Genomic DNA, 16482 nt, shown 5'->3' on the forward strand with positions numbered 1-16482 from the left:
GACCAGCCACTTCGACTTGGATTACATCACCGGGACGCACCGAGCTTGGCCTTTTGGGGACCTCCGAGCCCTTCGACTCAGTCGCGCCGTTTCCAGCCAGCGGCATCAGTCGTCCCGGCCCTGAGTTCGTCTGTGGTGACGAGGCTCCCCAGATCGCCTCTACAGGCAAGTACCTGTCGAACTCAAGATCCATTCCCTCGCGTGAAGAATTTCTACCAATTGTCAGATCCCTACAACGGTCCTCGGGTAGCTCTGCTTCAACCATTGACGCCTATCAACACGCTACGCTCGCTAACTCAACAAACATAGGGCTTTCATCACCGGGACGCAACGTATCAGGTCCAACGGAGACCCCTATTCCCTTCGACTCAGTCGCGCTGTTTCCCGTCAACGTCATCAGTCGTCCTGGCCCTGAGTTCGTCTGTGGCATAGGGGTTCTCCAGCCTGTGAGCTCAGGCAAGTATGGCCCTCCTTACCGTTTTCCTCCGCCTGATGGTTCCTCCCCTTCCAGCGTTCGAGGCTCTAGGTCTGCGATGGAATCTTATGATTCACTCACCATGTACTACCAGAATGTCGGGGGTTTAAACTCCTGTATAGCAGATTATCTGCTCGCCAGCTCTTGTTCCTGCTACGACGTTGTCGCTTTCACGGAAACATGGCTGAACGACCGTACTATCTCGAGTCAGATATTTGGACCAGATTACGTTGTTTTTCGTTGTGACCGCAGTCCCCGTAATAGCAAGAAGAACACTGGGGGTGGAGTTTTAATTGCTGTTAAATCCAATTTCCATGCACTGCTTATTGACGATGACTCCTGGCACGACTTGGAACTTGTGTGGACCCGCATCGATCTTGGCAACCGAAAACTCTACGTATGCGTGCTGTACCTGCCCCCTGATCGCACACGAGATGTCGCCCTGGCGGAGTCTCTTTCTCGCTGCATATCGAAAGTGAGTTCTCTCTGCGCCCCCGAAGACGATATTCTCGTCATTGGTGACTTCAATATGCCCGGTTTGAAGTGGTGCTCCAACCATGGTAGCTTTTTGTACCCGGATCCTGTGCGGTCTACATTCTCGGCGCCTTCAAACATCATACTAGACTCCCTGAGTACGGCAACCTTGCGTCAAATTAACAGAGTTACTAACGAAAACGGCCGTATGTTGGATCTCTGCTTTGCTAGCGATGGGTCTCGCGTTCCGACCATTGAATCGGCTCCTGCTCCGTTCGTTAAGGCAGTTCAGCATCATCCAGCTCTAATGGTTTCGCTCGAGGTCACCGGATTGCATGCTTCTGTCGAAAAATCAGCACCCTTCTATCTCGACTTCAAGAAAGCGGATTTCGATGCTATCTCCCATATCCTGGTCACCATCGACTGGGAATCTGAACTCAATCTATTGAATCCCAATGCTGCGGCCGAAACCTTTTCGCATATCTTAAATTACGTTATCGACCGCCACGTGCCAAAGCGAACGACTTCCGGGAATTCGCGGACTCCTTGGTTTACGAAGGAACTGCGTCGACTGAAGACGGCGAAGAGATGTGCTCTTAGAAATTACCATAAGCTCAAATTCTCCCAAACTAAGGATGTATATCGTAGACTGAACTCCGCTTATAAAAAAGCTAGTAAGCGTTGTTACCAAAATTATCTTTTTCGAGTACAACGTAACCTCAAGGCCAACCCAAAATCGTTCTGGAAGCATGTTAAAAGTCAGCGGAATGAACCTGGTATTCCAACTCAAATGTTTCTGGATGGCAACACTGCGAACTCTGAAGGCGGAATATGTGCTCTCTTTGCTCAAAAATTCTCGAGTACCTTTGCTACTGCTTCAACATCCCGAGAACACGTGGAGAAAGCTGTTAGGAATGTTTCACCACTCGGCTTCAGCATGAGCACGATTGTTGTTGAGGATGCGGTCATATCTAAAGCAGCGGCAAAGCTCAAAAATTCCCTCTCTACTGGCCCGGACGGCATACCATCTACCTTTTTAAAACGATTTATTCCTGTTTTACTGACACCTGTAAGACTCATCTTCCAAGCTTGTCTTGACAGCGCCACCTACCCTTCACTGTGGAAGGAAGCCTACATGTTTCCAGTCCATAAAAAGGGGGACCGAAGAGATATCAACAACTATAGAGGAATTTCTGCTTTATGTGCAATCTCCAAACTATTCGAATTAGTCGTCATGGATCCGATTTTCTCGTACTGTAAGCATAATTTTTCAATCGATCAGCACGGTTTTATGCCCAAACGCTCCACGACAACTAACCTGTTGACATTCACCTCCTATGTACACGAAAGTTTTGCTGCTAAGTCTCAAACTGACGCCATTTATACCGATTTGTCAGCAGCGTTTGATAAGGTGGACCACGATATCACCATTGGTAAGCTTGGGCGCTTAGGATTTTGCGGACCTTTACTTGGCTGGTTCCGCAGTTACTTAACTGGACGTAAATTGACGGTTCGCACTGGAGACACTCTCTCCAGCCAGTTCTCTGCTTCCTCTGGTGTGCCCCAAGGTAGTCACTTAGGACCGATTATCTTCTTAATCTATTTTAACGATGTGCTCACACTCCTTAACGGCCCGAAACTTTGTTATGCTGACGATCTTAAACTGTTCTACACCATAAACGGTCAGGACGACATTGATTTTCTGCAAAACCAGTTTAATCTTTTCGCAAAGTGGTGCGACATCAACTGCCTGCCTTTGAATCGCAGTAAATGTGCAGTCATCAGTTTCTCACGAAGACGGCAGCCTTTTTGCGCGGAGTACTTCTTAGGAGATGAGTCCATTGCGCGGGTGGACCACATCAATGATTTGGGCGTAATACTCGACCGTAAGCTGGAATTCAAAACACATACAAACTACGTCGTCGATAAAGGTCAATTTACTGCACTAAGAGTAATTTGCGTCGATTATGATTTGCAATGTTTTGAACATTTCTAGAGTTTGTTTTGATTAGGTCGTATGAACCACCTGACGTGTTTTGAGAAAATCGCTATTGAAATTACGAAACAAGTTTTAAAATCTCACTTTGTGAATGTTGGCTGAATTCGTCTGAGAAATTGAAATCCAACATAAGAATGGGCGGAAAGCATTCCGATGTACTTAAATTTCCTGTAAGTTAAGTCTTCGATAGTGAAAACGTACTTACGACCTAAAGCATTTTCGATTTGGCGCATACCGCGTTTTACCAAACGATAAGTATTATTGCAAAAGCTTGTTTCACTAACCTAAAAATCCGCTTAATTGTTCTCAGTTACTTAAGGAAATGTATAAACACCACAGTCTGATCGAACTGCATGCGAAACTTATCGCCCAAGAGCATCCTGAGTTGTTACTTAATAGGACTTTCAATCACCTTGGTCACCTAGGATATCACACGTTTGTTCTGGTCCCCACTCGTGACTGTCCAAGGTTTTCGGAATGGTATTCATCATTTTCAGATATTCCGGCTGACTCTGTAATGAAAACAAAAACTTTTTTCCAGCACGGTCTAAAGTAAATCTTATTGTACTCACCCTACAACTCGAATCACTCCCGTAGACAGTTATTCTCAATATGTTGCATTTTTTACGTAAACTTTCGTAATAATTTACAGCACTATTCACGACGAATGCACAACGACGCAAAAACCAACTTATCGAATTGATATTTTGCGTCGTTTTGCATGCACGGCAATGCAGGGTGACGCAAAAAGTCGCAAAAACCAAAATGCACTCAGAAAAATGAAAGCTATTATACGTCCAAAATTTAAAGCATTTTCTTAAATTTATCAATTCTCGCGTGAGCTTTCATTACGTCGAATGAAACAGAAACACCGAAGCGAGAAAAACGCTTCTGAAATTTGAAGAGTGTTTTTCAAATCCTATTTTCATTCCTTCGCCGATAACCCTTCAAAAAATACGTAATTTTCATGGACACTAATTGTGTCAGATATTCCACATTATGAATATAATTTTTTGCAATTTTTAGAGCTATTTTTTAATCATATAGGAACATACGACATATTCAAACATAAATCGTTCATACGTCTTAACACATTCGTCGTTTGGAGGGGAAATTTGTTTCATTCGTCTCTTTTCTTTCGTCTTTTGATTCGTTCAACTTGCACTTACGCCCAAATGTTTCTGATGCAAATACTATGGAAAATTTTCAATTTTCTCGGCGTAGTGGCTGTTTAATAAGTGAAATATCTAGTGTAGCGGTAAATTGGTGAGTAAATGCATAATGAAATGTGTGAATCGGGCGCGCCATCGGTCAAACCAGCTCGCTGCTGCTGATCAGCTTTCTGTTGCCGACCAGCTGGAGGGGAAATTTGTCTCATTCGTCCTTTGATTCGAACAATTTGCACTTACGCCCAAATGTTTCTGAGGCAATTACCGGTAAATTTTCAATTTTCTCGGCATAGTGAATGTTAACTTATTGAGTTGTCGAGTGCAGCGGTAAATTTATTAATGAATGCGTAATAAAAGTGTGAATCGGGTGATTGGGTGACTAACAGCAGCAGGCTGCTGCCGCTCAGCCTGATGCAGTTAGTTGTTAGGTTTGCTGCTATACTGCTGCTGTTCGGTTTTTTTTCCTTGCTGCATTATTTTACAGCGTTCGAAAGCCTGCTTGAGTATCGATTTAAGAACGCTTGAAAAGAAGAATCTGAAATAATATTCATTGCCAGGTTGATATTCTGAAAACCTCTACCTGTATACACTTGTTTGCTCATGGAATCCATAGCGAATGTGCTAGGTTTTTCTTCCTCTGCACATTCGCCGTTTGGAAGAAGGGACGTAAGCAACATTGAAATTGGCAATCAAGGTTTTGTTTCATTCGTCATTTTGGAAGTCTTAAATTTTACATATTAAAACGGTTTAAATTGATTGTTTTATCAATCACATAGGTAGATAATGTTATAATGAAGCTTTTTTAGTGAATATCTCAGTTTTTCAAATTTTGTTTCATTCGACGTAATGAAAGCTCACGCGAGAATTAATCAATTAAAATCAAGTTTTCACCGAACATAGAATACATGTTTATCAATCGTTTGCAGCCAATAACGCAATTTTGTTTACATTGGTTCTTACGACCTAATCAAAACAAACTCTAGATTTATTCCGAATTGGCTTAAGCACAGAATAAACCAAGTATAATATTTAATTGTTACATCCTCCGTACGACGTTATCTGCTGTCGTGTCGGGTCCACAGGCGGCAAAAATGGAAGTCTCAAAATCAATGTCGGAAAGACCAAGTCGATGGAAGTCAATACAGAAAATCGTTCCAATTTCGTGATAACTGGACAACAGGTTGAGACAGTGGAGTGCTTCCAGTATCTTGGTAGCCAGATTACGCCTGATGGTGGTACCAAGAAGGACATCGAAACCCGGATCAGAAAAGCCCGATTTTTGTTTGCGAGTCTCCGAAACATCATGCGGAACATCATCCGCGCTTGGTGGCCTGGCAACTGGATCTCAAACGTTGAACTTCATCGCCGGTGTCATCAAAAGGCGCTAGAAATCGAGATTCGGGAACGTAAGTGAAATGGATTGGGCACACACTGCGAAGAGGTGAAAACGAGATTTGCAGAGAGGCGCTTGACTGGAATCCAGATGGGCATCGAAGAAGAGGCAGGCCTAGAAGCTCGTGGCGGCGAAGTCTAGCCACTGAAATCCGCACAGTTGACGAGAACCTTAGCTGGCAGCAAGTGGCTCCGGATCGCCAGCAGTGGAGATCTTTTATCTCAGCCCTATGCGTCGGTCAATCGGCGCCGGACCCTTAGGTAGTTGCCTCGGAAAACAACTTCGCTCGATTTTTGTGCGTGCCGTTCTTCTTAGTTTTGAGCCACGCCGCACAATCTCGTTTTCGATAACCAGATTCCCCGCAGAAGTAGCAAACGATGTCTTGATTGCCACGACTGCACCTGGTTCAACGGGAGTTTCTCCAGCAACCAGAAGAGAGGTGGCCGACGCAGAAAACACCAATACCAAACACCACAATCGAGCTTCGAGTGTGCCACATGTCCCACACTTTCAAGACGAACGAACCCAGCATCGATGTGAGTCTGTTGGGATCTGTTGCGTTTACAGATTTATCTCCAACTGTCGAGGTTATTCCGGACGCCACCGAACGATTGAAGAGATTGGTGATCCGTGACGTCTTCCGATCGAGAAACACAGTGTCATCTATCATCGTAGGCCGTTCCTGGACGATTGTGACGTGTTGCGAATGAACGGCAGGACAAAATCTGCAGAATTCATTCCATACGATACGAAATTCTCCATCATCCTACCAAGCGCCCACGAAATCACTAGTCTACTGCTAGCTGGTTATCATCGGCGTTTTGCACACGCTAACCGGGAGACCACGTTTAACGAAGTTCGGCAACGCTTTTATATCCCTAAGCTGAGGAGCTGTGTGTAGCGGTCGATGGATAATTGCCAATGGTGCAAAGTAAAAAGGAGCCGACCGCACGTATCGCACGCCTTTCCTGAGCCGCTTCAGTCATGTGGGAGTCGACTATTTTGGACCGTTTGAAGTAATCGTGGGATGTCGTGTCGAGAAACGGTGGATTGAACTTTTCACGCGCCTGGCGGTCCGTGCAGTGCACCTGGAAGTGGCACACACACACAAGTTGTGATTCGTGTATCACGGCAATTCGGAGATTCGTGCTGCGCAGAGGCCCTCATATTGTTATCTTCTTTGACAACGGCCAACCTGAAAGGAACTTCAAGAGCAGATTCGTCGAATCGGAACAGACTGCGCTATCGTGTTCACTAACGCTTCAATCCACCTTTTGCACCCCATATGGGGGGTATATGGGAGCGGATGGTACGAACGGTCAAGACGACTATGGAAACCTGAATGCGGAACACCGAATGAGCGATGAAACACACTAAAACCGTTATTGCTGAGGCGCTTACGCCGAACCATTTTTTGCGTGGCATGGTCACCGAACTGAAGGATCTTTGCATAGCGCTAACAAGTCTGGCAGAGGCACTTCGAAGCACTTACCAGAGGTTCCAGTGCATCGCCGATGAACTATGGAAGCGGTGGCTAAAGGAATATATGCCGTCGTTGAACGTGAACGCTGAAGCCAGGCGGTTTAGTGTATATCACGGATGATCAAAACAGCAACGGATGGGTCCGTGGACAAGTAGCTGAAGTCATCGTTGGAAAAGACGGCCGTGTTCCACAGGCGGTGGTTCGCACTTCCTGTGGACTGTTTCGGCGACCTGTGGCTATACTCGCAGACATAGAGATTGAGGCAATTGGTAAATCTGTCTAGGAAACAGGGTCGGGGAAATGTTAAAACCAGTGAGCACAGATTCGAAAATCCCTTCAGCTGACCTCCCTGGACGGACGTAAGTGACAGTGGCTGAAAAAGGGCAAAGACTGATTTTCGCTTGCGATCGGAAGAGAAAAGTTGAAGCTATAGAAAGTTGTCGAAAAATGATATTCAAGTTTAATTCTGTATTCTCGAAAACGATTCGATTAGATCAGATTAGTGGGTAGCAGCATCTCACGAGTCCAGGCACATTTTTATTGTAGCAGCCAAAACTAAAAGAGCTGATTCAAACGAGCAGCTACTTAAGGTGCCTTACTTTCCCGAACAGTTGACTGCTAATCAACGGAGTAAAAATTTATAAGATTTACTAAGTTAGTTTTTAATTTTACTTTTAAACAACAAATATGATCGTTGAAAATGTTACATTACCTTAAAATGTTAACTGAAGCCAACGCCAATGGAACACTTTGCAGCCAAGCATTTTCTCTCGATCGAAAAAACAATCACCCGCCGGTCGCCAGTTAATCGGGATCATATGCTGAGGTTCCGCCCAATCAATTTCAAAACAATTTCGAAGCAGGTCCATCAAGCGTATGAAAGCCCGTGCTGGGCATCCTCCATGTAGCTAATATTATAGCAAAAATTGTTTTCCCCATAGACAACGTTCTAGCTAGAAATTGCAGTGCTCCAACCGAGGCCCCTGGTAAGTTTCACCATTCGAAGCCATCATTGTCTGCATTACCAAACCTTGTAGGCTGAGAGACCTGAGGCTGGGATGTTAACTGCACTTGGACAACGCATCCGGATTATCCTGCAACAAGTACAAGGCTTTTCCCACTTCCGCTCTCGCTTGCCCCTCTTGCGACTTGTAGAATTGCTTCTTCAGCAAACCATCTATTGATCACTCTTCCAGGGGGGTAATATTCACCGGTCATCATGAGCCGAACCGAAGCAATCCGCGACAATTATCTTATATCACTAGCAAAATCCCGGAAAAAACGATCAATGGACGTTCGAGTAAACTTACAACATCACTTCCGACGGATTCATGTTTAACTAAAACGATACCCCAACGAATTTCGAACCGGCAAACAATCACACAATACAAAACATTCGGGTATCTAAATCTTTCCGTAATTCTTCCTGTGACCGAGACCTAAATGCACTCCACACTTCTGTCCCGACGAAAATTAGCGTTGAGCAAATGATTTTCTAAAATTTTAACCGAATTCGCCGCACAGGCATTACCGAAAGCAAGATGAATATCAAAATCAAAACAAACGACGGAAAACGAAAAATTATTTAGTACAGATCCATGCCATCCTGCAGAGAACGCAGCCTATGTATAGACATCCCTTGAGAATGGCACCGTTGGGTGCAGGATGGCATGGATCTGTACTAAATTATTTTGGAACATTTGCAGGATGGCATGAATTTAGCTATCCGGCGCCATAATATAATGCAAAAATATAAGTTTAAAATGTTCAATCATACGTCAAGCCAGTGTTAGCGTGAGAGCTTTGTTATGATCTTTTTAGTACAGATCTGTGTCATCCTGCATCGCCTGGCAGAAAACTTTCCTCAATTACATCAAAAATCGAGAAATCTGATTCAACTCAAATCAATCGATTGGATTCGTCCCGGTCGAACCTTTTTCAGAAGCAGCGGCTGTAGCTAAGGCGAAAAATGGCCCTTAGGCAGCGGGAAGAACAGATCAACTTCAGATCAGGTTAGTAGCTGATTTGTTATGCTTTAAAATTTAAGAAATTCAAGTTAAAGGGATGTTACTAACATTTTTTTTTCTAACTTTTCCAGCGGCGGAATCGGCTTCTGTTGTCCTGTTAGCAGGACAGGATTAACGATTCATCAACAGTCGACGGAAATTTCTAGATTTTATGAACTCCTTCAATTAAACGTCGACGTTGTTGGATCTAACATTGTTCGCCGCCCCGTTTACTCACTTCCGTCATGCGCTGGACGATAATGTGTGACCACAATAAATTCGTAGGATGCGGATGCCAGACCTTTTTGTTCACCACAAAAAATCTCCCAGGATTCCTCAACAGTCGGCTTTGCCTTCCCAATTCGATCGCACTGACGCGTCCAAAAGACTTTGGTCAAGGTATTTCAATCAGGAGGAACTTTGATAGGGCAGAAGTTCGAGGTAAGTTCTAACGAAAACATAAATTTTAGTCTAAAGTCAAAAACCTCCAACATTCACTGCAGGTTCGCGAGAAAATGGAATCGGCGGCACAGCAAGGATGACGGAGGCAAACGTCGAGTCATCCGCATGAGTGTACGCGAGCTACCAAGCCGCCTTTTTAAAGCACCAGTCTAAATCTAGAAAGTTAGGGTGAGCAGTCCGAAGTTTCTTAGAGTCATTTTTTTTCACCAGTGCTGAGCATCCGCATTCCGAACTACAGTACCGTTAATAATTGTATAGAAATTGGAAGCACGCGCACTGTCATTTCGACTTTGAACATCCATAACTTTTTACTCTGTAAGATTGATCAACTATCACACTATTATATCACAAAATTTGAGCTTTCTAAAGTTTGTTTGGCCTGAGATATAGTAGTTCTACAAAAATCGGACTTTTTGGACTTTTGCCATTCAAATTGCAATATCTCAGAAACTCAATGCTTACTCAATATTCCAACAACCACCCTGCAAAATTTCAGTAAAAAATGTTGCGTATTTCCTGAGATATTGCAATTTGAATGGCGAAAGTCCAAAACGTCCGATTTTTGTAGAACTACTGTATCTCAGGCCGCACAAATTTTAAAATAGCGTGATAGTTGATCTATCTTACGCAGAAAATTTGATCAAGAAATATCATCAGAGTGAAAATTTATGGATGTTCAAAGTCGGAGTGACAGTGCGCGTGCTTCCAATTTCTATACAATTATGAACGATACTGTAAATTTTTTCGATCGGCTGCAAACAAGGAAGAAGGAAATGTCTCGTATAAAATTACCCTTTAAAATAGTAACGCTCATTGTTAACAAAAATGATTGAAAATCATCAAGAGCGCTTCTGACTACATTCCCTTTCCACAGAAGATTTTCTGCAAAACGGTTGCTGTCTTGACAGTTGAAACACGATTTAGTCAGTTTTTTAGTTAAATCTGAATTTTCGTTTCTGGTAAATAGGAATGTTGATTTTAATTTTTGTACCAAATAATTCAATTTAACTTCCGGAATCTGATTTTGTACGATCTCCGGAATGAGAAAATTTATTTGCATCGAATTTTAATGAAAATATCCTGAAATTTATATAAGGATTGAAATTTATATAAGGATTTTTTTCATATGTTTGATTAATTTGTATAGAAGTCCCTTTTAAATACAGGGAAACGCCTTATGATGTTTAAACTATAAAGTTTGATGTGTGCCAAATTTGGTGGAAATAGTTTGAAAATTAATGGGATTCTATCACCTATTATATTGAATGTATATGGGAGCTCCCTCATTTTAACAGTGGCAAAGGGGTTTCAATACAATGAATCATCAGAATATGTCAAAATTTGTCCAACAAGACAACAAATAGATTCATGCTGCAAAAATTTGATTTGCCACGAAATTTTATGGAATATGCTTAAAAATTGTATGGGTGTTCCATATTTTATGTTAATTTTGTATGGAAGCCCTTCCTGATTTGAAAGTATTGTTGAAACCATCTCCTACCCCGAATACTCTCATACACCCAATTTCACGTTGATCGGAACAGTAGTTTTCTAGTCTATAGAGAACAATCAGACAGACAGACAAACATTCATTTTTATATATCTATATAGATTTTTTTTTTCGGAAAATAAAAATAAGACTTAATTTTTTTCAGCTTTCCCGGACACTTCAAGCTTCAAGCCAAGTGTCACCCAACACCTACTGCTGACCAATTGTACTTATCTATTGTCGTATAATTGAGGTTGTTGAACCCTACCATAAATAAAGTTGTACCAGTGGTTGTACTTACTCGAAAATGAAAATTTCGCCGGATGGAAAATTACGTGAAGTGAATCCCTATATTGATAAAAAAAAATAGTGTTGTAGACCTAAGCAAACAATTGTGAACATACAAAACGAGTTTGGCTCCTTGAAGCCTCAAGGTATAAGCCGTTTCGAATAAAGAAATTAAAAAAATAAATAAATAAATAAATATATTGCAAAAAAAATACTTGTGACTTATGTGTGTGACTTAAAAAAGCTGGACAAATGTATTACCTATTTATGCGTTTTATGAAATAACTTGTTTATCTCTATAAAAAAGGCATTAAATATGTTAAAAAAACAACGAACAAAACAAGCCGAATCCTAGAATATTTCTTTTTTTATTAATATACTTATTATATATAACTTTTTTCCCAAATAGGTTTATTAAAGTCGTGCACTTCTAAAGGATGTGTGTGCCAATTTTATCAATTTCTTTATACTTTGTTAGCAGGAGACTTGCGGCGTCTCAACTATTAGCATCAAAACTACTTTTGGGAAAGGAAAAGGGTGCGAGTTTAATTTACATGATTTTCTTGATTTCAAAAATCAAAATGATGATGATGCCACCGACCATTCAAACGTAGGTCATTATAAATTTTAGAAGCAACGTAACTGTAACCGGTGGCACCTCTCTACTAGTCCTTATCCAAACTATAGCCTTACGAAACAGGGAATTCTTTTAATTTTTCTCTGGATTTTCATCCCGAAGGATGATTCATCCTTCAACGATACAGGGAAGTAAGTACAGTTACCATTCCATTTTTATTGCCTTTTTAACTCTTTCCGTAACGAGTTGGTCATACGTGTTATCTTTATCCAATGATCAAATAATCAAATAATGGCAATACAGCATATCGTCAAACAACAATAAAAATATTGAAAACCATAGCGAGCTCACTTTTTGGTATTTTAAGCTTATTAAACTTTGTTTTCCGAAAAAAAAACAGACAAACACACTTATTTAACACATTTATTTTATTTGTAAATTTTTGTATCGAAGAATTTCAATTTCATATTATATTCCGCACTTCCAGTCGTATGTTCCGAATGTTTGTCCGGTGGTGGTGCTCAAGAGACTTTGCCTCTACTCGATTTCGAGCTGGATTTGAAATATCATCGCTTACTATCAAAACTGGAACCCATAAGATCGACTGAGAGATGGCCAAACATCCCCAGTGACAGACATGTGTCCATTGGGATACTCTCTTCTTCTTCTTGTTCTGCTGTTGATTGTACGGGATACTCTCCGCCGTCGATTATCTGATGAATTTCTTCTAGTAAATATTTGGCATACAATGGCTTCTACTTGATTTTGACACCAAGCATGGCTACATCTTTAGTTCAACAGCGAGCGGATTTGACGATTTCATCCGGATTCAATATCGTCTCTTCTATTCGTTTGCATCCTTCTACCACAAACAGCTAAGTGAGAGCATCGTCTTCAAGGTGTAGGTGATAAGGTAACCCAAGGCAAACTAGTGCGATAGACCTTAGAAGTCGAGATCCATTGGATAAGCTTTCTACAATAGGGAAACATACAACAATTTTATTCTTGCTGAACCTCAAATCGGAATATTTTACTTACCGGATCATTTCTATAATCGCATCTCATTTCTATCCATTCATGCGCTTCTATCATCGAACCGCTCAATTTCCTGCTGCAATCGATTGCTGCGTCGGAACTCCGATTCATTCCTACCAGTACAAAAATCATGTTTGTTCTGATTATAAAGATCAAAAAAATCTTCCTTAACAAAATGATTGCAAATTGCGACAATTGGTACGTTATGACAACAAAAATAAACTACAACGTTGTTTTATGTGGATGTTTCTAATAGGAAGTTTCCGATGTTTTCAACTCATTTTGACTAAATCGTTCATAAATGTCCTTCACAAAAACGAGTGCAGTCACGCACCGGACTCATCACTCATGTTTGCCAATGGAAATAATCTGGCTCGTCCCGTTTTGACTTTAGGGTTATTTCACGTAACGGTTATCTAGCATAATGTGACCTTTCGCATAATACAAATTTTTTTCATTATAATTTGTTATGCCAACTAACTATTCGGTCAAACGACTTTCCGGAAAATAATGCCAGAATTATCGTTCCACGCCGATTGTGCTTTTTGTGTTGATGATGGTGATGGGCATTCTACATATTTGTGTCTCTGTTTTATGCTTTGTTAACGATAGCTACTCTTCTCAAAGCAATGAGTTCTCCAAGTCGTTGATTCAATCATCGGCACTGTCAGCTCGCTTTGCCTTCCGCTGTCGTGGGCTTTGCTTCGGGGACACTTTGTCGCCCTTGGGAGAATTTTCTGGAAGAAACAAACCACTTTCGTTAGTGGGCTAGTACAATTAAGTATTAGGACTTCCAATTTTCGTTCATTGAAGATTTTGAAGTTGGTTATCGAAATATGTTCCAGAAAGAAAGTCTAGTTTCTATAAGAAAAAAAATACAAGAAAAACTTACGAATCCTCTTGAGTGTTTCTTGTGGAATCCATTCATAGTCCACATCCTTGGTACTTGTGGTTCCGGTTTCCACGGGCAGCTGGGGAGCGTTTACGCTTGCCATACGATCCAGGAATTGTTGGCCGAGCACCAGCAACAAAACTACAACAGCCGCCAGGAACACGTACAGGAAGAACGTTTCCCCATCCAGACCCTCATCGATTTCGATAATCGAAACGGTTTCATTGAAGACGTCTTCGGAAAACTGATTTCCGCTGGCGTCACGGTAGTTGAGCGCAATGTTCAATCCGAATGGCCGACCGGCAAACGACAAACGACCCGGTTTAATGTCTCAGTTGTAGGCAATAGCCGAAAAGTTTTGAATGAAGTAGCTGAAATCCATGGGATACCGGAAGAAAGCTTCGATTCTTTCTACTATGATATCTTCACTTCCCTTATTGGCGAATCCAACGAGGAATTCGACAGGATTTCCGGCAGGCAATTCCAGTTGAGTTCCAGTAACATAACATAGAGAGGCCTTGTAAATAGAAGCATCTGGCGATTTCGTCGTTTCTGGTTCCTCATCTGTTTTCGGTTCCTCGTTTTGGGTTACCGATGCCTCATCGGATTCAACTTCCACATCCAATTCCTCGTCTAATTCATCCTCGGTAGCATTGGCCCTGAACCGGAAGCCTGCCAGAAATAGAAAAACCCAAAGTTATGGTTACGAAATGCCACGTCGAAGTGAAAGTGATAGAACTTCTAATGAATTGAAACTTACCGTTGTCCGCCGTAAGGAGAACCGCCGAAAAAACCAGCAAAGCAAAGAACAATAGTTTCTTCATCGGAAGTAACTGTTCTGCTACTTGAATCACTGAGTTTATTCACAAAATTTACACTTTATTTATTCACTGGAAAAGACACTTACATCCGCTAGCGCAAACCGTGATAATATGAGGTAGCCAAATCCGCTTAGCCGATCGAGCTGCACGGCTGGACGTTTTGCGATGAAAACGTCAGTAAACGTGCCAACCCAGGCTCTACCTAAAAGGATCTGTTTGATGTGAACTTTCCGGATTGAATCCGAAACGTTTCCACTGAAATCTGTATACTACGCGAGAGTAATCTGTACCGAAAAACAACTTTGACGGATTTAATGGACACCCCAAAATTTCACTATTACGAATAAGAGAGCAAAGCAATACGCAACCAAAACATTCGATTGGCTTGTACTAAATTGGCTGCACACTGTTCTAAACACTTTTAGTACATTTGCAGGATGGCTCATTTGCCGGATAACTATTATCCTCTAGACTTTTGACCCTTCGTCCAGATATTGGTCAGACACAGATTTTGCCCAGATTTTTCCTGAGAGTGCCCAGATTTTACAGACTTTCAAAATCGAGTGATGAAAGCTATATTCATGTATCGAATTTGATCCGTAAGCGCCATATTAGACTGAAATCTCACTTGTATTGATTGATATTTGACCAATCATTTATTAAACTTTTTTTTTAATAAGATCGATATGGTACCACTGACCATACTGACTGGACAGTCGATTTCGTTTTTTGGATAATTTACGTACTCTGGAATCGATAGTACGCAATATCGATTCCAGAGTGCGCATCGATCGATTTGAAGAAATGCTATCCCAGTTAGAAAGTGCCACCCGACTTTCGCAAAAAAACAGGCAGTTCAGACGATAAAATCGTGCAAAACAGGTACATTTTTCCTACAGGGCATTTCTATCGGAAAAATTGTAGGTTCGCCACCTGCCGTCGGTATTGCGAACCTGCTAAATTTGACGAAAAAAAATAGCCAGAAAATGATCGAATTTTTGTTCTAAGTGTCCTGTCAGTATGATCAGTGATGGTACGTGGTGCGAAACAGTAACAGAAACAATTTGTTATACAGTTATTAACTCGAAAATAACCAGAACCCCTCCCCCCCCCCCCCGCTCACACGCATTACTAAAAAAAAAATCGGTATCAAATTTATGATCTTTCTTGTGCACAGACATACACAGACTTTTTTTTTAAATTGCCCAGATTTTTTATCCCCAACACCTGGCATCCCTGCCACCAGATGTCACTGCCGTAGATATTTGTCAAAATTTTAATAACCGAGATATTGCGGTTACTGGGAAAATTTCTAATCGAGCGACGGTAGCCTTCCGTGCGGTAGGCTAGCCGGAGCAGTAAACACAGTTAAAAAATTCACTTTTACTCACTAATTTCATTGAAAAGTTAAGAAGTAAATTCTTGAATCAATCTTCAAATCATTATTTTGCAAGAGAGGACAAAACATGAAGTCATCGGAATGAAATATTATTATTCTTAGTATTCATTGAGATTGAATTAATTACGAGCGTTAAAATCCCAGACAAAACAAAAAATATTGAACACTATTGAAAACACATTTTTCCATAGCCTGAGAAATAACGAATTTGGCATGACGAAGATTTTTGATGCGATAAATGCGTCTTTGATACTTTATATGCTCGTCGAATTCAATTATGTTGTCGTTAAAATGTAACAAATCGTATATGAGAAGTTAAAAAAAAGGAGTTGTGTACGGATAATGATCTATTATAGGAAATAATACCATTCGCATCGCAAAAAATTGGACTGCGCACTTGTGCGATCTGTCGAAACTTGTGCGATCTGTCAAATCAGTATAAAATCTGTCGGTTTTCTACACGCTAACCGCTTTTCAGTTAAACTTTATACGGATAACTCCGATTGCAAAACATAGCACG

The 16482-nt window shown here is 41.4% G+C and overlaps 1 protein-coding gene, 1 long non-coding RNA gene and 1 pseudogene across 2 annotated transcripts; 2 read left to right on the plus strand and 1 right to left on the minus strand.

The window, feature by feature from the left end:
* The first annotated feature begins 557 nt into the window (after positions 1-557).
* LOC129737861 (uncharacterized) lies at positions 558-2178 on the plus strand. The gene is made up of 2 exons (XM_055729024.1): positions 558-1968; positions 2024-2178. The coding sequence occupies exons 1-2, from the start codon at positions 558-560 to the stop codon at positions 2176-2178; spliced, it is 1566 nt and encodes a 521-aa protein (XP_055584999.1).
* A 6426-nt stretch (positions 2179-8604) lies between these two features.
* Positions 8605-11382, plus strand: LOC129739335 (uncharacterized). The gene is made up of 5 exons (XR_008735824.1): positions 8605-8619; positions 8700-9005; positions 9092-9440; positions 9503-9629; positions 11117-11382. It is a non-coding gene; the product is annotated as an uncharacterized LOC129739335 (long non-coding RNA).
* An 842-nt stretch (positions 11383-12224) lies between these two features.
* Positions 12225-15165, minus strand: LOC129738227 (translocon-associated protein subunit alpha-like; annotated as a pseudogene).
* Between the last annotated feature and the right edge of the window lie 1317 nt (positions 15166-16482).

The sequence above is a fragment of the Uranotaenia lowii genome, chromosome 1 (assembly GCF_029784155.1).
Source record: "Uranotaenia lowii strain MFRU-FL chromosome 1, ASM2978415v1, whole genome shotgun sequence".
NCBI lineage: Eukaryota > Metazoa > Arthropoda > Insecta > Diptera > Culicidae > Uranotaenia > Uranotaenia lowii.

Excerpts from the sequence above, each read along its gene's own strand:
- LOC129737861 (XM_055729024.1), top strand. The coding sequence starts at position 558 with ATGTACTACCAGAATGTCGGGGGTTTAAACTCCTGTATAGCAGATTAT. Across the intron at positions 1,969-2,023 it reads CCTCTCTACTGGCCCGGACG|ACTCATCTTCCAAGCTTGTC; the intron begins GCATACCATCTA and ends GACACCTGTAAG.